Below are 20,122 nucleotides of genomic sequence, written 5' to 3' on the forward strand. Positions count from 1 at the left end.
TTAAATTGTTTTATTAATTTTTCCGCATTCGTACGTATAAAATATTTATAATATTTGTATATTTTTGTATTTATAACAATAAATTGAATGCGATAAGACTTCCACCACAACATATTGGTAATAATTAAGTACGAGAGGTAACACTATTTATCCATAGGGTAAAGGGTACTATTACCGTCTTTAAGTTATTCATTTTGTTTCTTTGTACATGATTCAATTTGATTATATAGTTGATATAATAGGGAAAAAGGTGTTTTTTTATAGTTCTTGTAGATAAAAAGTGTAATAACGGTACAGTTTACCCTAATGCCCAAACAATATTAGCTGGAAGACTATACAATAACTAATATAAAGTATATTTACATAGACTTAAGCATTTATATCCTTTCCGATATTACTCTTAAAATTAAGTAAAAATAATAGCTACATAATAAGAGGTAAACTTGTAAGTACAGGGTCCCGTATTTTAAAAATAATATCTCGTGTTAGAGAGGGACAGCGCGATATCGATTTATAGCGCTATCTCTTTTTCTCACGACCCAGGTAAAGAAAAGTTTTTAATAAGTACATTTTTTTACATCAGTTATTGAAAAATGTATATAATTACTAAAATTAGCGGTAGAAAATATTCTTATTTATAAATCACATCCAGTATATTATCTTAATTTAAACTTAGTCTGACTAAGTACCACAGGTGACCGTACAAAACTAATTCTTAAGGAATTTAAAATAACATGTTATATACAAAAATGGGGAACCGATTTTTTTTAACGAAATACTTATGGGAGGCTTAGCCGCTTCGTAACGTTACGCGGTACGGCGCCATTTTGTCTGGTTTTTGTATCTGTCAGTGACCAGTAGTAGGGAGGCTTCTATTCTCAAGTTAAACAATTTCAATCTTACATAGTTTAAGTTATATTATCGCTTTTGCTGAACGTCCCGAGAGGCATATGTTTTTTTTTGTATTCTAAAAGCTCTTCATATCTCATCAGCAAAACTAGAGTTTTGTGAATGACCATAGCCAAGGCATAGTTTTAAATAGAAAATGCTTTTTAATCTGTTTATTTTACCCCTTTAGAAATGGGGTTATAAATGCATACGTATAGTTTAGAAATAAGTTCCGATATGACTTTTAGTTTTTCTTACTATTTGAGGTTCTTCAAAGTATTCATTGAAACCTTTTGAATCTCAAACATTTTTCATATGACATTTCTAATTGTTATTTAGGATAATCTACAATATATAAATGCGTACCAAAACATCTACTTTTTAAGTCATTTTTAAGGCCTCATAATTTTACAGGAAAGGTAATAAATAGGGGTATAAAAAGCTACCATGAATGTTGAATATAAGTGCTTTGATGGTCAAGTTACATATGGGCTCTTCAAGGACAATGATGACGGTCATGGTGCCATCGTGGACGTGACAGAGAGTCTACACTATACATATCTGCGTCTCATTTACACAATGGCAATAATTCTCGTCAGAGAGCGCACAGCACACCTATTTCAAGAAGCTATTTGAGACTATAGGTATAACTTTAGTATTGATTGCCCCTATGAGGTGCATATTGTAACAAGAATAGAAAGGTCTACATACTATATCAAACTACCGTTAAAAACAAATATTACCTTATAAGTCCAGTCTGAATAAAGCCGTTTGGAAGTCCTCAAAAAATCTCAATCATACATTTAATTGTTGGGTTAAGCTCGATATTTTTCTCTCTAGCTTTGCTCCCCTAGCCAAGTCACATTTGTACTATTTAATATTTTTTTTAAGAATGGGAGGTCGTAAGTGGCCTGATATTATACCGGTATTCGGCCTTATCCCCAAAACCTAACACCCGAAAACCCCACCGAGTATTACACAACACATTTTTGTAGGTCCAAGAGAACTGCTGAAGAATTATTTTTGGCTAGGGGACTAAATCCTTCAAAAATTGTTTAAAATATACAAAATTCAGTAAGTTGGTAGTGGAGTCATCATAACTAGTGGCAGATGAGGTCAGACGTGTCGGTCGTGTCGCGCGGGCGGCAGAAGGGACATGGCGCCCGCGCCGCGCTTGGCCGGGGCGGGGGCCGCGGGGGCCGGGGCCGGGGTCGGGGCCGCGCGGGGCCCGGTCGGGACCGGGACCGCGTCGGGGACCAGGCCGCGGATCAGGTCCGATATGCACGGCCAGGGCACTAACCTGGAATGTTCAATACACCTTGTTATAGAAACGAAACTGAATCAATAGAAAAATGACTCGTCTTATGATGAATCTTGAGCGGTTTTTTATTTTAATCTTTGTACTTAGTTAGCCTAAGAGTTTTTCTGTATTATTTTTCTAGGTAATTTTCATCTTTATGATGCTCAACGAACATCAATGCAAGTGCTTATACCGAAAAAACTACTCAGACTTGGAATAAGTGTCTACGACTTACATAAAAAAAAACGAACAGCGTCAGAAAAACTAACAAAAACCTAATCAGTTTTTCAGATACAACATGCTTGCTTACTTTATTCTTAAGTCGAAACAATGGCCTCGCAATCCTCGTTACTGTTGTGAAGTCAACCAATCTGTCAGATGATCTAACTTTACACCAATATAAGACTACATAATGTCATCTTCCTTACACTCGTTATACTTCAAGGTCTATTACTCACGTTACGTATGCCAGTATCAAATGTCTAAGGGTCCTAACAACATCACATAAAATGAAACGGTTGTTTGTGGAAATGAGATGCCGCTCTACATGGCGTAGAGTGCCATCTTTCTTCCACAACTTGAAAGTGGTAGAGACAGCAACAGAAATCAGAAAGCAAAATATTTTTTCATAACAATTGTACACAATGGTTTTCATTGTGTTACTCCTGTTAGTGCTATTAGGTAACAAAATAGGCTTGATAACTACCAAACCCTTAAAACAAAACTATGTCACAAAAATTCGATTCTGTTTCTTTGTAAATTGGGTTGTATTTATAGACTTCTGTTTCTGACTGTAGGCTTAAGGCTATCGTATATCATACAAGTCATGCTCACCACTTGAACGGCAGTAATATGCGGAAGTAGCCGGGAATGAGGGCGAAGGGTTCGTCCGTGCGAATCGCGAGGATCACGCGGTCCGCGACGTCGTTGGAGTTCAGTTGGGGCACGAATCTGAAATGAAGGTTAAAGAACTTTATTTTTAAAGACTGCATTTGGAAAACTAACGCTTAGAACCATCTTTTTAAGATTTTTGCAATTGTGGAAAGGGAGATGGGGTACCACAGAATGCAAAGTGGCGTATTTTTTCATAACTGATTTGGTTGTCGCCACGCTAGGAGGGTATACTACTAATTATCAGATTAAAGCTTTTCTTTTTGTTATAAAAGCGATTCAATGACATGTAAGAGAAAAAAAAATGCGTTCAATGTTTAATATATTTCGCAAGTACAAATGGTTATATTGTTTAACAACTCGAGGTACATTGATACTTTTTGTGCAACAGTCTCACGCAATTCAGTTACGGAATAATACAATGGTGCTGTTTTTACTGAACAGCACTGATGCTGATTATAAAGGTCATAGAACAACGGAGGATTGAGGTTTTTAAGTCGAGGCTTGCTCTTGACTACATGCAAATCTATGCTTCGGATTACACATGTTATTTAGCAGTAACTATAAACCTAAACTAAAATTCTGTGTGCTTCCAAAAAACTCAAAATACCATACCTCATTTGAGTATTCTTACGAAATATGTATTACGAAGATCCAAAAAAGTTGTACATGAATAAACGAACTTCTTATAATATATTATGTTAAATCAAATCAAAAGGCATTCATTCAAATTGGGCTACTAAGTAGCAATTTTTGAAGGTCAGATAACATTTGACAGCACCCAGTTTCACCCAATCTTCACAGCTTCCTAAGTGCTATTGCTGTAAGAGAAGGAACGGGGCAACAAACTCCCCAACAGCACGCCGTCTTTCCGTTTACAATGTCACTTTTTATCTCATGAAATCACAAGAAAAATATTTATGGAAAAAAACCTTACCTTGAATTAACTTCCTCAAACATGCCAGTGGACCTTATGAAGTATGGGCAGATCAAGGAAGTCCGAACACCATTGATGCCTTGGCACTCCAGCTCCAGTCGCAAGGCCTCGTCGAAGCCACAGGCTGCAGCCTTCGATGAACAGTAGTCGACCAGCTTCGATACTCCGACGTGACCGGCCATTGAAGCAATCGTCACTATGTGGCCGTCATTGTGCTCGATCATTGATGGTAAGAAGGCCTTTACAGTCTGGCGAAAAGAGATATAAAAGATAAGATGTGTAAGTAATACGCTAAAAGAGGTCAAATGTCAGGGTGACTTGAAGGATCTAAGAATGGATTTGTCTTTTTTAAAATTTGTGTGAAATTCTAACACTTCTCTAGTCTTCTTCAATTATATCAAACGGAGAGACAACGTAACATAAGATTCCAAAAAAATGATGATCAAGGTTTCTTCTTTATGTGAGAATTATTCTTTGGTTAACAGCTATAAGTTTACATCCTGGCAATGATCAGTAAGGAGACTTCTGTATTGGAATCTCAAAGTTGATTTTTAATCATGCCTCAACAGATGGCGCTGTTAGTCTTAAAGTAAATATGTATAGCAGCCATATTATGTGAGAAAAAGACTGAATACAAAATTAGTTATTTTTTCTTCGTACTTATTAGGTCATTAGTATTCATGTCTAATTTACTGGAACTGCTGGAAGGAAGTCGTAAACTAATTATGACATTTGAACGAACATTTCCTTTATAAACTACTCCGGCATGATTTATCAGTGGACATCCATAATGCAATACAATGCAATGTCGAAACATATTTAGCAAGAAATCAGATCAAAGAGATATATTCCATATGTAGATATTAATACTGTCAGTCTTATACTCCATAGCAATTATTGAGCCTGATCACCTCGCTAACTCATTTCCGGTTGGCGATTTCCGATTCCAATATTTGAGAATCCAGATGTTATTTTTCACCGTTTATCAGTAGATTACATTAATAAAGAAAATACATATTATGTTTAAAAATAAAATTTGTGATTTCTGAACCTGCACCTCGTGCTTAAAAATCCACGCAAAGAGCCACGAGGCCTCCACGAAACAGGTAATAGGAACAAATCATAAGTAGGTATTAATTGGACAACATATGGTACGCACTACCAAACATCTAATAAATTGTATTGTTATCAGACGATCAAAACTATACTTAGAGGGCAAAAGTTCCACCTAATGATTAATTGGTAAAATCAATTCATGAAAAACTATGGTAAAATACGTTTTCCGCACCTATCAAGAAAGTGATTAATTTATCCTTTTTAAACTTTATGTTTCCGAACGATAAATGGGAGTTTAAATTACGCATAATTAGGTTATATGCAAGTACTGAGTAACGAAGGGTTTTTAATAATCAATGACCTTAAAGGGGGGTCAAAAGGTGTGAGATTCGGACTTCTGAAGTCTTCCTTGGTTTAAACATTAAAATTGTCATTTTGTCGTCTTAATGCGTATGATTTCGCTATGACTCTTTACGAATAAAGGAATTTCTCGAATATCTACACTAAAATAAACATTTTGTAAAAAAATACTGTTTGTATGCGTTTTAAGCACATTTATTCTGGTTTAAGCTAAGGTAATAATGTTTTTAATTACGTTTTGCTATAATTAAAAGAGAGAAAAACTTGAAATAATTATGTTCTTAACAATTTCTAAATCGTACCTAACTTTCTTGAACATGTTATAAAGACATTGCATAGAAGCTATGCAAATAGCGTGAAGGTTTTATACTAGAATAGACAGGGAAGACAAGAGGGAAAAATACTTTAACGACCCATATTCCAAAACCCATCTGCCGTAATTGTAATAGGGACCACTCCACGCATAGATCGGAAAGTTTCGATCGATCGAAAACATTTTTTATGTTCCAAACCATTTTGACAGGGCATTAAAACGATACCTGCCATAACGATGATCGCGACGATTGCTCTTAATTTGATCGCTACCGACAATTGACATAGTTCAGGAAAAGGCAAAGACGGAATTTGTTTATGTAAATAAAATGCTTACCCAAAAGTGAGCTAGAATGTTGACGTCGAACGTTCTCTGTATGAGGTGGTCGGGAGTGTCCAGGAGGTAGTTTCCGGAGACCACACCAGCATTGTTGATTAGTAGGTTCACCTGGAAAAGTAAAATTGCGGAGATTAGATAAAACCTGACAGGAGATCCTGAATCAAGACAGGTTATATGACCCGTGGGTACGACAAACTATTTTGGTAATCCGGGGTTGAATATGTGTTTGTTACGCCCATAGACTAAGAGGGTTTTCAACTTAACTACTTTCTCATCATGTCGGAAAGTAAAAATAAAAGAGGTTTTAACATTGTAAGCTCTGTAAGCAGGCCAGTTATTTCCAATGAAAATATCTTCACTAGCAAATTTATGACCCTAACAACCGTTGCTTAACCTCATAGCGGAAATAGAAATACTTCAGATATTTGCTTAGTCCAGCTATTACGGATAGACATCGGAGACTCAGTCATTTTTATCGTATTTTACCTTTTGGATGCAATATGGTAAAAATGTAAGCAAACGTTATAGCCTTACCTACACATATTTTACAACATTTATTTTTGATAATGCTAGCAACGAAATCATCATAAACGTTGCTATTAAGTAATTTAGAGGACATTTGCTGACATTCTTCTTAAGGCACGTTTTCACGAATAATTCGCAACTTGATTGCCTTATGTCAATAAAGATTTATTTATTTATTTAATTTTTTACCATATTTAAGTACTAGCGAAAATTTTATGTTTGCGGGCGAACTCCTAAACGAGTGATTTTTTGGCGCCGTCAGCCCTGGATGGTTTTAGACTCCTTCCTCAGCCCGTCAAAATGGACTTCGCCAAATTTGCTATTAATTAGGTACTTAAGAAAGTTGTCTATATCATTTTAAATGCTTAAATAGGTACGTTAATCAAACATGGCTGCTAATGCTGCTGCAAAACACCTTCAATGTGTATACAAGTGTGTTGACATAATTCTTCAATATTTCTTAATATTACGTAGGTACCAAGATCTAATCATATCCGCTGTCTAAGCACCTTGTCTGTATATTTACAATTATAAGTTTAGCTAGGATTAGTGTGATTTTGAATAATAACATTAACATAAGATAATACAAACAATTATTTTTTTGTGCAGTCTGGTATATTACAGATTACAATAGAGACTATTTACAAAAGCAATCATTATTTTATTTTTAAAACTCGTATCATAGAAAATAAGGTTGTGTTAACAAAAAATATGGGCTCAATTCATAGAATAGTCCAACTCTTGTACAGTTTGCAAAAGAAATCTTTAGCGCAATCCTTTTTATAAAGTGCCAGCCTTTTTCCTGACATGTACTTATATATTGGTGTTTAGTATACTTTGGACTAGGTGTCACGCCTATTTTTACTTCATAATCTCCTAGTGCATGTGACTTGAATGTTTATAAAACCACTTGCACACAAGGTCTAAACTTAGTAAGTTCGGGACACGTTTAAAAAATATAGCGTAAATATGCTTGAAGTTTTTTTGAAAATCTATACAAAAGGACTTGTGTTGATGGTCGTATCGCGTCAACATTGGTACCTATAATCCAAAAATGTCATACAGGACGATGGTAAACAAATATCGAACTCGTTTAAAACAATACCTATTCAAAACTTGAAATACCTTAATAGGACCGCTGACGTCATATACAAGGTAAATAAAATAGATGTTTCTGAAAGGCCGTATTGTGTAAAGAAATATAGGTATTTATTTTGAAATAAGAACGTTTTAAGGCCATGCAATGAAAGGGAGGAAGAGTTAAGGGCATTTTAATTTTATTAAAATAATTAAAACACTGGCCTTTTAATAACTTACAAAAATGTTTGTGTATTTATTTAATTTTTATTTTTTGTTCATACCTTGAGCTCAATTTAATGTGGGCTGCCTTCATTTTTGTCGTTATAATAATATTTTATTTATGTTTGTTTTTGTTTAGTATTTGTGTTTCATATGTAGTATTATTACATACCCTGCCAACTTCATCTTCGACTTTCTTGGCAACTCTGTAAATGTCTTCTCTGCTGGCCAGGTCGACCACGTATCCGTAGCATTTCCCGCCAATTCCTTTGACCAGTTTCACAGTGTCTTCCAAACCTAAAACAAAAAAGGTCTTCATTGAAAAAGAAGTGCGTATACACAACTTTATTACTGGCATAATGCAATCGTGTTTTGAACCTAAAATGTCATTTCAAAAAAGTCATTTTAATAAAGTGGAATAAAAAAAATTCAAGCAGCGATTGGTGGCGTACTAAGGTCATCAAACCTTTTAAGAACTAAGGTGAATAACCTCTGTTCTACAGTTTTATCTGACCATCAAATTGTTGATTGACATGCAAGATCAAACTTTAAACAAATGCTTAGTTTATACAGTTATGGTACAGCTCGAACGTCAATCAGTTAAGTCTAATGTTGTCTCTTTCATTCTAACATAAAAACTAGAGACAGATATAGGCTTTTTAATTAAATGTGATGGTGATTTGCGTTTCAGTATACGTAAGTAGTTTCTTTCCTCAACCTTCTTATTTATAACGGAATACACATTATATTTCGCTTTCATTAATGGAGATGGTGGAAATACTTATTAACGGTGACTCCGTTATGAGGTTTTTTGTGAATTCGAGTGCATGTAGAAAGTAACGGGTCCATACAAACGAGCTTCATGATTGTCCAATTTATGCGAGTGTTAACTGTTACAATTCATTGTAGATACAAGTAGCTGTGTGTGGTTCTCAGTGCCTGTGTATTGACCACAACTTTTCAACAATGAAGTATTTAATACTACGGTTTGTTAAGATATTGCCTTTCAAAACGAAAAAATGCCGATAAAAGGATAATACGTGTTTTTTTTTAATTTATCCCACATAGGAACGGCAATGGGATCTAAGCCCATACAGCCATATCTATGTTAAGTTAATTGCAAAGAAAAGGTTTTAAGGGCACAAAATTATAATAGATTAAAAACACTTTTTCAAGTGACAGTTGACAGATAGGGAATTTATCTATCAACTTGTATATCAGTGAATTTATAGCACATATCAGCATGAAATCTTAATTATCGCATAAGATAAACGAAGCAACAGTACCTACTTATATCTCTATAGAACCATAGCTCCACTTTCTATTTCACTCGTAACCGTAAAGAGCTATGTTCTACTTAATTACTAAATTAATTATATTTAAACGAATGCAGTTCACAAAAATCTTGTATGTGTGTCAGTGTTGCCTGCCCGTGAAGCACGGAAGCATCCGCGCGTGCGCAATCAACACGCATGCGCAGTACGATACACCCCACGAGTAAAAAAAAATGTATCACCATAAGGAACCATATGCGTTTGCAATAAGGTCGTCAATGCTCCAATAATGTGTGGTAGACTGTACATGGGAAACTCATGTCGAGTAATAAAATCTCTATCTTATTTCGTTGTAATAAAACTGTTTATTATTAAGTTATCGTTGTTCAGTGTGAGGATGTATTTCAGCTGTATTATGAATCGTTACGTTATTTTTCAGGAAGTACAATGTTCATGAAAATTCTGTAATAGGTATTTACGTTTACAGAGAAATTGTAAAGAACAATAAATGAAAAAACTTACTAATTATTATGAGTTTAAATTGACGCATCTACTACATTTCTGTAATTGACCAAACAGCCTTACCAAAAACCCTACGACTACCTATAACAGACCTTATCAAAGTTCCATCACAACCTTTCGTTTACATAAAAGACAAACAAAAAAACACTCCAATATCAAACTATGTAGGTAAATAGAACTAATAGGTTTCGTGCAATATTTAAAGGGCAAACAGTACGCGTGCGCAGGCGTACAAACAAATGCTCTTGGCCGATTACTCTTGAAACCTGCGCCTGATTCAATTGATCGACCGCGTTCGTTACACAAACCTTGGCGGCTTACCTTGACAACTACATGTAATTTGGTACATAATTTGGAATTTTATCTCAATAATCTGATAAATTATAAAGACGGGAACATTGCTTCATTACAGGTAGTCAGAAGCTTGAAAGTCTGACAACCAGTCTAAGTAAGGGGTATCCTGTTGGGCAGATAACTGGGTAGAGGAGGACAGATAGGCAATCGCTTCTTGTAAAACACTGGTACTTAGCTGAATCCGGTTAGACTGGAAGCCAACCCCAACATAGTTGGGAAAAGGCTAGGCCGATGATGATGAACAATGCGTTGTTCTACAAGTAATAAATTAGTTATGTACTGTGTTTTATTATTTTTACGCGATTATGTTGAGTGTTCTTGAAACGTGAAGTGTATAGCTGACAACCTTATATATTTACACTATATTATTAGTAGTACACTAAAAGGTGTATCTTCGTATGTTTATTATTTTAATACATACATTTACATTGTTTTTAAATAATAATGCATAGATTGTTATAAACATTAACACGACTGTAACTTTTATGTTATTTTGACATTTACTGTTTAGTTATTGCTATCTTGTTGTTCAATTATATTTTATATCGTAAACTGCTCATATCGTAACTTAATCGTATCTTAATATATATTGTGTTCATATAAACACGCTTGTTTTTAACCAATACTTATATTTGTAATACATTTTTATTTTTTGTAAGTTCAACTTAAGTGATATTACGTTCATATGACGAAATAACTTTTTAATTCGTTGCTTAATTATATTTTTTTAAACATTTTCAATATTCAAGGTACTTATTATTTCTATTAAATATTTGGAAATACGTTTCTTTAGTTAATTAGTTCATTGGATACATTCACCTGGCCTTAACATTACCGTCAATTAAAATATTTCAGCAATCGTCGAAGAAATTGTTTGTTTTCGGCAAGTTACAAAATTATTTAGCGTTTATAGGCTATAATAATATACCTCACGATTGACCTTTTTCTACCTGATTTTATGGCTAACTTAAATGCTGACTAACGGTGAAGGATTATGTCAAAATTTGCAATTAGCAAGTTAGCTTTTCAATGTATCTATCTTGTATCGGTTCGTTTATTAAGTTCTTCTTTCTTTGAGTATATCTTTTAAATTTTTTTTTTCAACGATTATTGTTCTTCATTATATCTTATAATGTATTTTTTACAACAATTCCTAAACTCATTTATTCCTTGCATAGCCGAGGGTTTCACAAAAGTTTCAAGTCAAGGCTCAAGAATACGATTTTACATTTAGCAAGCTGCAATTTTGCGGATCGCAATTGCTTGCTCGGGAATCAACTCCGTACCACGTCGCGTTGAAGTGAGCCATACGGCTACTTGGTATTCGGCCAAATCGTCAACATCAATCTTCGTTGCAACTATAGAAATAACTTCTATCTTCACATCTTAAAATAATACTTTTATCATTATAAGCGATGGAATATACTCCGCTACTTCACACAATATTTTTTTTTTTGTGAGCGCTTGTGTCCTCTCTATACGAATAAAGAAAGTGCCGCTGAGTAAGCATTCGATGTCAAACTTTTAAGTAAGCCTCTTTGGTTATCATTAGCTGTTGAAACCTGGCATTAATTGTCATATTGCAAAAAGTTTACGGGTAGCATCACTAATAATTATAATTATTCCCTTTATCTATCCGTCTTATAACCTAATATATATTTTTTTATTTTACACAACGGCAGCTAGTCTTAAATTAATAAGAGCATACAAGCTCTGATTAATTGAAGACTATGAGTACTAGAGTGCCTCGACTAGTAACGAGACTAGACTATAACTATAATATAGAGAAAGATAGATAAATGAAACTCAGGCTCAAAATAAATAATAATGCTCAACACAACACATCCTGGTTAGGAATCGAACTCACGTCCCACTAACCACTAGACAAACAGGTCAGTCTGCACTAAAACGACACCTATTAAATAGGACATCAACATTTAAGATTATTACAATCATAAAATCATTAACTACAGTAATTATAGACTGAATATAATCAACTTTAAGACGAAAGTTATGGAACTTTAAGTTATCAATCATGTGCATTGTCAAAGATTACGACGTTTTTTATGACACTCTTGACCCCTGAATAATGCGTCAATATTTACGCGTGCCGTTAAGTGAACAATGAAACATTGTTGTTTATTACTTTGAACTTTGATATAACAATATGAAATACGGATATTTGTATATACTTGAAATATATGTTTTTAGGAGTCACAGTTATTTTTAAAAAGGTTGTTTATTAATAAGGGCCTTGGTCTTTAATTATGTATGTACCCTTCTATTGTGATAACTGTTTTTTAACTGTATTTTGGTAACATTAATAGCGTTGTATCTACACCTTCAAAACACCCGTGTATTTTTCGTTCAGTTGGCAAGAAGTCTATTCATTAGTGAACACTCACTGTTAATACAAGTATTGTGTAAGCAGAATGCTAACGAGAGTACGAATAGTTTCAAATGTATAACTTCCATTAATTCATCGGCAATTATAAATAGCGGAATTGTGGCCCTGGTATCCAAACATTTACTTTTCTTTTTAATAGAAAAGTTCCATGCTGGTTTTAAACAATGGTTTATAAAAATATATTAGATATCGGAGATAAATAAGTAGGTACATTTTACAAAGGTCGGGTTTCTCTAACACAGAATCCGGAGAAAGAAAAATTGCCGGCCAACCGCAGCGCAATCACTCGCATGTAAGACAAGCAATCTAAAGCGTTATTTTCTCGAATATAATGATGTATATGTAGGGTTGTCAACGAATGCTAAAATTATACCTACATGGATAGTTTTTTCTATTAACGCAATTAATTTGGTACATAACTATGAAAATTTTGTGTCCCTTATAAACTTGTGTGTACATAAAGAGTTAAATAAATAAAGACAGGAAGACTGTACGAAACAGATATAAGAAGACAAAATCACATCCCGTAGGCGCAAAGGTATTTCTCGATAGGTAATTTACTTAAAAAACCCGTAAAATTTTTCAATTCAATACATCTAATATATAAAATTCCCGTGTCACGATGTTAGTTACCGTACTCCTCCGAAACGGTACGACTGATTCTTATGAAATTTTGTATACATATTGGGTAGGTCTGAGAATAGAACAACATCTAGTTTTCATACCCCCAACCCCCAATTTTATGTTTTGGACTAAATTGTTTGTTTTTATAATGTGGCACTAAAAATACACCCAACTAGGAAAAAAAATATTCGGCAAAACAACGTTTGCTGGGTCAGCTAGTAATTATCTAAAATTGCTGTAAAACTGAAAAACTTTACAACTATAATCGTTGATAGGAATGTGCATTCAGATATATCAGTCCAGTAGTTTAAGCTTTAAAAGAACATAGACCTGAAGAGTTTGTTAAATAAATATCTCATTATTACGGAGAGCATATTATTTGTACATTCGTTTTTCTGAAGTTTTCTCAGGCCATCTGACAGCATCGTGAGTCGTTGATGTTGCCCTTTGTAATAGTTCCCTGCGGCAAGAATATTATTATTGTGACCAAGATTAAGTTGATGTACAAATCGTGGAAAGAGCATTACGTTGAGTGCGGATATGTTGTTTGCTTTTTTTGCACTTTACATGTATGATTTAGAAACTAATGTTTTTTCTGCTCCATAAATTTTGGTTCCCTAACAGGTTTCTGCTGAATCTCAAATATTGTGATTTAGCAGAAACCTGTTATGGACAACATTCAAAGAATATTTTGTAGTTACTGGTTTTTTGCACATACTTAAAGAAAAAGACTTAAAATTTCTCAATTAAAATTCATTTTATAAAAAAAAAACATTATATAATTTCCTTTTAAACTATAACGTAAACCAATTAAAATGTTAAAAAGTTTGTGACATCCCTAGATAAATAATGACGGCAATTACGGTGCGTTATCTGAGAGCCCCATGCATGGTGTTATTACAAATGGAGATCAATAGACGTGGCTTTGATAGATTACACCTGTATCACGTCTCTGGAACAATGTCATTAGATGCATTGACTTTTAGGCCGTGTTCGATCCAAATGTAGAGTCAGCTGTCGAGGGAGAGTATGTGGAGAAACAGTGTCAACGCGAAACTAGATGGTATATGTCGTAGTGTATTGATGGTATTGTGTAAACGAAATAAAATATGTATGGAAATAGAAGTAATTTTCTTAATGGTAAGGCATCAAATCCGCTTTGGGTTGTGCGAATGGGATCGTCAGACTTTTACTGACTATAACTCAAGCATGTTCCCTCCTTTGCCCTTTGAGTACCGGGTCTGTGGTAACCTTTTCGATCAACCCCGCTATCAGTAGGCATCAGTCCTAATGGGTTCCAAAGAACTGGCTGACATAAATACAAGTAGAGTCAGAGTCACTAACGTCCGGGGTTGTTTAAAAAGTTTTTTTAAAATTAAACTGATGTATTTTAATAAAGATTTATTGGTTTTAAGAAATGAACTGTGGATCCGACGAAAAACTGATTTTCTATAAAGTTTGCTAATGACGCAAACCATTATGTGAATTGAACTTCTTGTTAAAGACAAAAACAGTAATGTAATTTTTGATTGACAAGGGCCTAATGTCGTCTTCGTGTTATCGTAAATCTGAGATCACATAAAGAAAAAAATTAATGGCTCAAGAACCGGAATACTTAATTGTTATAAAAATTAAAAGAGTTTATTATCGTAACTCCGAGACCACTTAAGGAAATAAATGATCATAATTATAATAAAAAATAATTAAAACAAAATTGAAGCTGTTTGTTATGTTTTACGTATCGTGTATTCAAAAAAAAAAATGTTCTAGAATATTACATTGGAATTGAAAAAAATATGTCTGTGCTAAAGGCTTTTATAACATTGGTAAATATGGTATAAATAAACAAAAATAATTATAATTTCAATATGTTGGTTTTGTAATAAAACATACTGAATATTTTTCGACACAAAGGTTCTATAGAATGTATGTAGCAGTTACAATGTTGTAAGGTGTAACTAAATAATGCGTATGTAAATACAAGCCTTTAAACCAAACACTGTGACAGTACTTTCATAATACACTCTACATATTTATTGTTCTTAGTGCGGGTGTGGTCTTTTGAAAGGCATTGCGCCTTTGTGCATAACTTATTCTCCCATGAAAGGTGGCAACATTCACATAAGCCGTGTGACTTCGGACCTTTGGAGGAAGATGGCAATTCTGAATTAATTGATTGATCATGCCAAACCCTCGCGCGTAGAGGGTTTTTATTCTTGACCCGACCCAGAATTAAAAATACAATCCAGAATTAAAATCCTCCTGGTAATATTTTTAATTTTGTATTGTATTCTTTACTTTACACACATTACTGTGTCGCGTAGCTTATTCCGGTAGAAATAACGGTCGCTAGCAGTTTGGGAGATGTCTAATAGCCTGTACACATGCACGTCAGCTAATTTACCGATATAGGTTTAACTGATTGAAAACTTCCATATTAGGAAAGCGAAATATCTCAGAGGCAACATAAACTAAGTACTTGAGAGAGGTTTTTAAAGAATACCGTTAGAAATAAATGATTGGAACAAATTGTGACGTCAAACACCAAACGTTCAAAATGATAAACGTAACACGATTTTTACACCTACAGTTCTACCTATAGTTCCGAAGTGATACAAAAAATTATTCTTAGAACTCTGATATTCCTATTCCACATATCATCTATGCAACTAGCAAGACATTCGCCAAGCCGCTAAGCCGATGCTACATACCGCAACGTGGCAAAAGTTTTTGATTTAAATTTTTTAATGACTTTATTTGAAATACGTACAGCTGTTTAAGTTATTGGTGCCAATATCTTTCAATGTTTTGTTTTATGATTTTCAGTTAAGTCCCAGCTTAACAGACCGAATAGCGGTATAAAGTTTTCTCACCATGGTGTTAATTAAAATTTCAAAGTTTCTTTTATCTTTGACGCTTCATAAACGGTTACTTAAATTATTGCGGATATAAAGTATTTGAATGATGTAACGGTTTACTCACGCGTATTTATCGGGGTAGCCCGACTAGTCGAACTGTTCGACTCGCGATCCCGCCGCGTCTGCTCATGATTAAGGACTCCGGTTGGGTCCGAAACTAGTCGGGCTACCCCGATAAATACGCGTGAGTAAACCGTTACATCATTTAATAATGAATCAGTCTCACGATAGTTATTATAAAAATATAAAGTATTTGATTAGTTTGACTGTTAATGTTTCATAGAAAGGTTTCTTATAGACACATAATAGTAAAACTGCTTTTAAGTATTAAAATTAACTTTTGTTATTTGGTTATTTTTCGACCATATTTATAGGTTATGTACCAAAGTATTTAGAAAGATTGAGACTTTCGAAATACGTAGTTTTTATAGTATGTATTACGAGGTATATTTAGAAAATACTTAAACAACTGCGCCCCGAAATATTTACCAATGGATAGTGCTTATTTAGATTAGATTAGAATATTCTTTATTGTACACCAAAGGGTTGCAGCAGTGATTTATATGTTGATCTAGAAATGCAACAGCTCCCATTCAATGTTTTATCAATATTGGTCTAAACATTTCATTATTTTGAGGTAGCAAACGAGTACTCATAATTATAAGCATTTGTCTTTGGAAGTCGTGATCATCTCACGGATAACAAAATACAACCTCATTTACAATTTAATTAGATAACTCAGTAGTATAACAAAAAATAAATACCACAAAGTAAAACAAAATAGTTTTTTCGCGAAAATAATTAAAAAAAAATATCTTTAGAATGAATCCTCTTTATATTTGATACATGTTATTTGTCCAATCGGAAGCTGTCTTTTATCTAATGACTTTTTTATACCAGTTAGGTAAGTGACTACTTATTTTTATATGAACTGACCAATGTATATAGCAGTCAATAATATTATATACTTAAGCTCATATTTATGTTGTTTTGTGTAGGTGTAAGCGTATTTTTCTAAGAAATAATTTGTTAAATTGACAGAGAAAGCTTACTTATGCTTACGTAGAGTTAAATTTACGACATTCCAAATTGACAGTAATAGGCTTTATCAAAATGTAGTAAGGTATATTTTTCAGCTTATTCCGCCTAGCCAGTAGCTAACCAACTTTATACGATTTAACCTTTAAAAAAGGTTTGTATACTATAGAATGCAACAAGCTGGCGTAGTGTTTGTTTCTATGAATTCAACAGTATAGACAAAAAAGTGCAAAAACAATTTTAAAAATATATCGCTCCGAAATACAGTAACTTACAATACGGCCTGGAAAAGAAAGTACCAGTATAACACCAGATAAGTACTGAACTCTTACTGCAACCGTTTATATATATTTTCTTAACGAAAGTAATTATACCGCAGTAATTCATTTACAAGTGGGAATCGAACCAACGACACTTCGTGTGCAGCGGGTTTGGCGTGGTGACCTATCACTCTCAGCTATCCGTGCAGTCTATTAAAACATTTTTTTTAATCTACATTCTTTCATCAACTTCAATACTTACTGTACATTACAATTGACTTCATTCATGTGGACATTGTCCCTGACATAATGTTCTGGTTTAAGGCAAACAAGTTTGTTTATGGAGAGAAAACAATTACACTAATTATTTGAAGACGTTGGGTTTCAGTTAATGCACGAATCAGGTTTACAAGGTTACGACAAAATGTCAATTGTTTTTTTTTTCGTACATGAAATTCATGAGTTATTTATTTGCTAAACTATTTTTGCAATAAATTAAACTAAACTAATATTTATATTTTTAAAACTGTATCAATATAAAATGAAAAATATACATAATTTACAAAGCGTCAAAAAAGTCGACAGATCATTGGTTTTTGGTCACATCATTGTTGATTAAAAGAAATATAAACAGTATTTTTCTGTAAGGTTTATGAAAAATTACGACCCCATTATTTATACAATAAGGTAATTTACTGAACTTTCTGCCTCTAAAACATTACTAAATATTTAAATTGTGGAAGCATCACAGCGCAGAGCTACCCTTCGTTTTAGTAAAAAAATTATTTAGTGTTTAAATATCAATTTAAGTTTCCCACCATAAGTTTAATACTTATTAACGTTTATGTTCGTCAAAGTAAGCATTTGAAATTTAGTTTTCTTAAGCGTCTAATGGGAAAACTTAGTAATCCTATAGCAAGAAACTCATAACAAAATAGCTATATTTGGTGAGAGAAACGTGATGTATTTGTTGGTTTCGACTCAAGAATGTGAAAACATTAACATCTTTTAATAGGCCTTACGAGAATATTGTTAGGCCAAATACTTTCTAATAGGTATGATGTAGTTTTGTGAGGTTTAAGATTGGGCTTTGATCGCTTCACTAATCCTTACAGACGTGTGTGTGTTTCAACAGTTATACGCCTACTGCTTTTCTGTTTTATTTAGACAAACAAATACTGAAAAAAAAAGTTTGGTATTCCCTTAAATTATCTACTAAACGCGTACAAGGACAGTGCGGTATATGTAGAGAGAGAGTGCTGGAGCGAGACGAAATTATACATACACGTTTTACGAGATACAGACGGCAATATTCTGTACCTTCTTCCCGAAGTACCAAGTTACATCGGCTGCATTGTACTTAATTAAAAGACTTTCATTGAGATTATTGTAACAGAAAATGTATAAAAGAGATTACAAATTACGGCAACGGGAATCGAAAAACATAGATATGTAGTTGCCAGTACCTTCACGATTTTTGTTCTTTCCGGATACAAACCGTAACGTGGTGTGTAACATAAGTCTGTAGACGAATGTAATAAAAATATTAATAAAGATTATAAAACTTGGAAGAATATTTAATTACGAGAACAAGAAATCTAAAAAGAAAAAACTAAGTGTAGGTACCTAGTAATTGAAAACTTTTTTAAGATTTAGATAACATTTAAAATTATCATATTTTATGGAAATTTGAGCGACTTGTTTTCTTTGTTTCTTAAATTCCATGAGCAATTTAATTAACTCTGAGCGGATAAAACTGCGTCTACTAGTGTCTAATTAAATAAGTCAGTTATTGATTTGATTAATACGACCAGTATATAATGTTATCCAATGTTATTGAATAACTTAATTAACAAAAGTAATGTTAGATTAATAAAACTCGTGCTTTAAAGTAAATAGTTTTTAATCCGAGTAATAAAAATATTGATTACTAGTAATAAGTAGGTACTAGTAATACTAGTAATACTAGTAATAACTAGTAATATCTGTAATCCATCCACCGTCATCCACGCGGATGACGTTGCACGGCGGTTCAGGTTTAGTCAGTAAGAGTCTGACATTACCCATTTCTTTCCCCGAGGGAGTGGGTGTCCATGAGGATTCCCCACCCTTAACAAAAAAAGGTAGGTATATATTATGTGTAATGAAATAAATTCCAAAATAATCAATTCTTTTTTTTTATGATCCCATGTTTTCTTTACAGAAATTTATAGGAGAGTCCTAATATCTTATTTACCCGTAAAAGAAATATTCTAAAAAGTCCTACCTATGCTTCAAAATCTAAAAACTAAAATATTCTAGTTATAAAGTTACTAGAGCACTCTAAATTGTGCAGATCTACAGACTTTAAAACAATAAACCTCAGTTAAATTAATAATTTTAAGTGTTTGCGTAATCCCGTCTTTGTTAATCAGAGCAAAGTATAATTAACAACACAAAACACAGACGAAAGTCATAAAATATCTAGTAAAATAGTTTAGACTGTGTTAAATATTATATTATTTAACACAGTCTAAACTATTTTACTGTCTAATTTTCAGTTTAAATTACATAAGTATTTTAAATAATATCTTGAGTCTACATTGAATAAAGACCGGTCATTTTCTGTTTTAAATATTTTTAGTTTTTTAAGTTTTAGTAGATAGCTGAAACAATATTCTTTTGTTCATTTGTTAATTACAAATAATGTTAAATAATGTCAACAAAAATATTAATTAATTAATAAACATTTTTGATGTAAACAAACAATAGTTTGGATACAAACTAAATGTTATAAAATATGTATGGCAGTACTCGTTTCAATTCTGAAATACCTTA

The 20,122-nt window shown here is 33.2% G+C and overlaps 1 protein-coding gene across 1 annotated transcript in view; it reads right to left on the minus strand.

The window, feature by feature from the left end:
• Positions 1-2,004: 2,004 nt before the first annotated feature.
• Positions 2,005-20,122, minus strand: part of LOC113507744 (estradiol 17-beta-dehydrogenase 11-like) — a 54,660-nt gene continuing 36,542 nt past the window's right edge. Inside the window, exons 3-7 of the mRNA XM_026890691.1 lie at positions 8,081-8,205; positions 6,082-6,192; positions 4,017-4,264; positions 3,023-3,139; positions 2,005-2,188 (exon numbers count right to left, since the gene is read on the minus strand). Of these exons, the coding sequence (XP_026746492.1) occupies positions 2,005-2,188; positions 3,023-3,139; positions 4,017-4,264; positions 6,082-6,192; positions 8,081-8,205 (785 nt within the window). The remainder of the gene's footprint in view (positions 2,189-3,022; positions 3,140-4,016; positions 4,265-6,081; positions 6,193-8,080; positions 8,206-20,122) is intronic.

The sequence above is a fragment of the Trichoplusia ni genome, unplaced genomic scaffold, assembly GCF_003590095.1.
Source record: "Trichoplusia ni isolate ovarian cell line Hi5 unplaced genomic scaffold, tn1 tig00003116, whole genome shotgun sequence".
In the NCBI taxonomy this organism is placed as follows: Eukaryota; Metazoa; Arthropoda; class Insecta; order Lepidoptera; family Noctuidae; genus Trichoplusia; species Trichoplusia ni.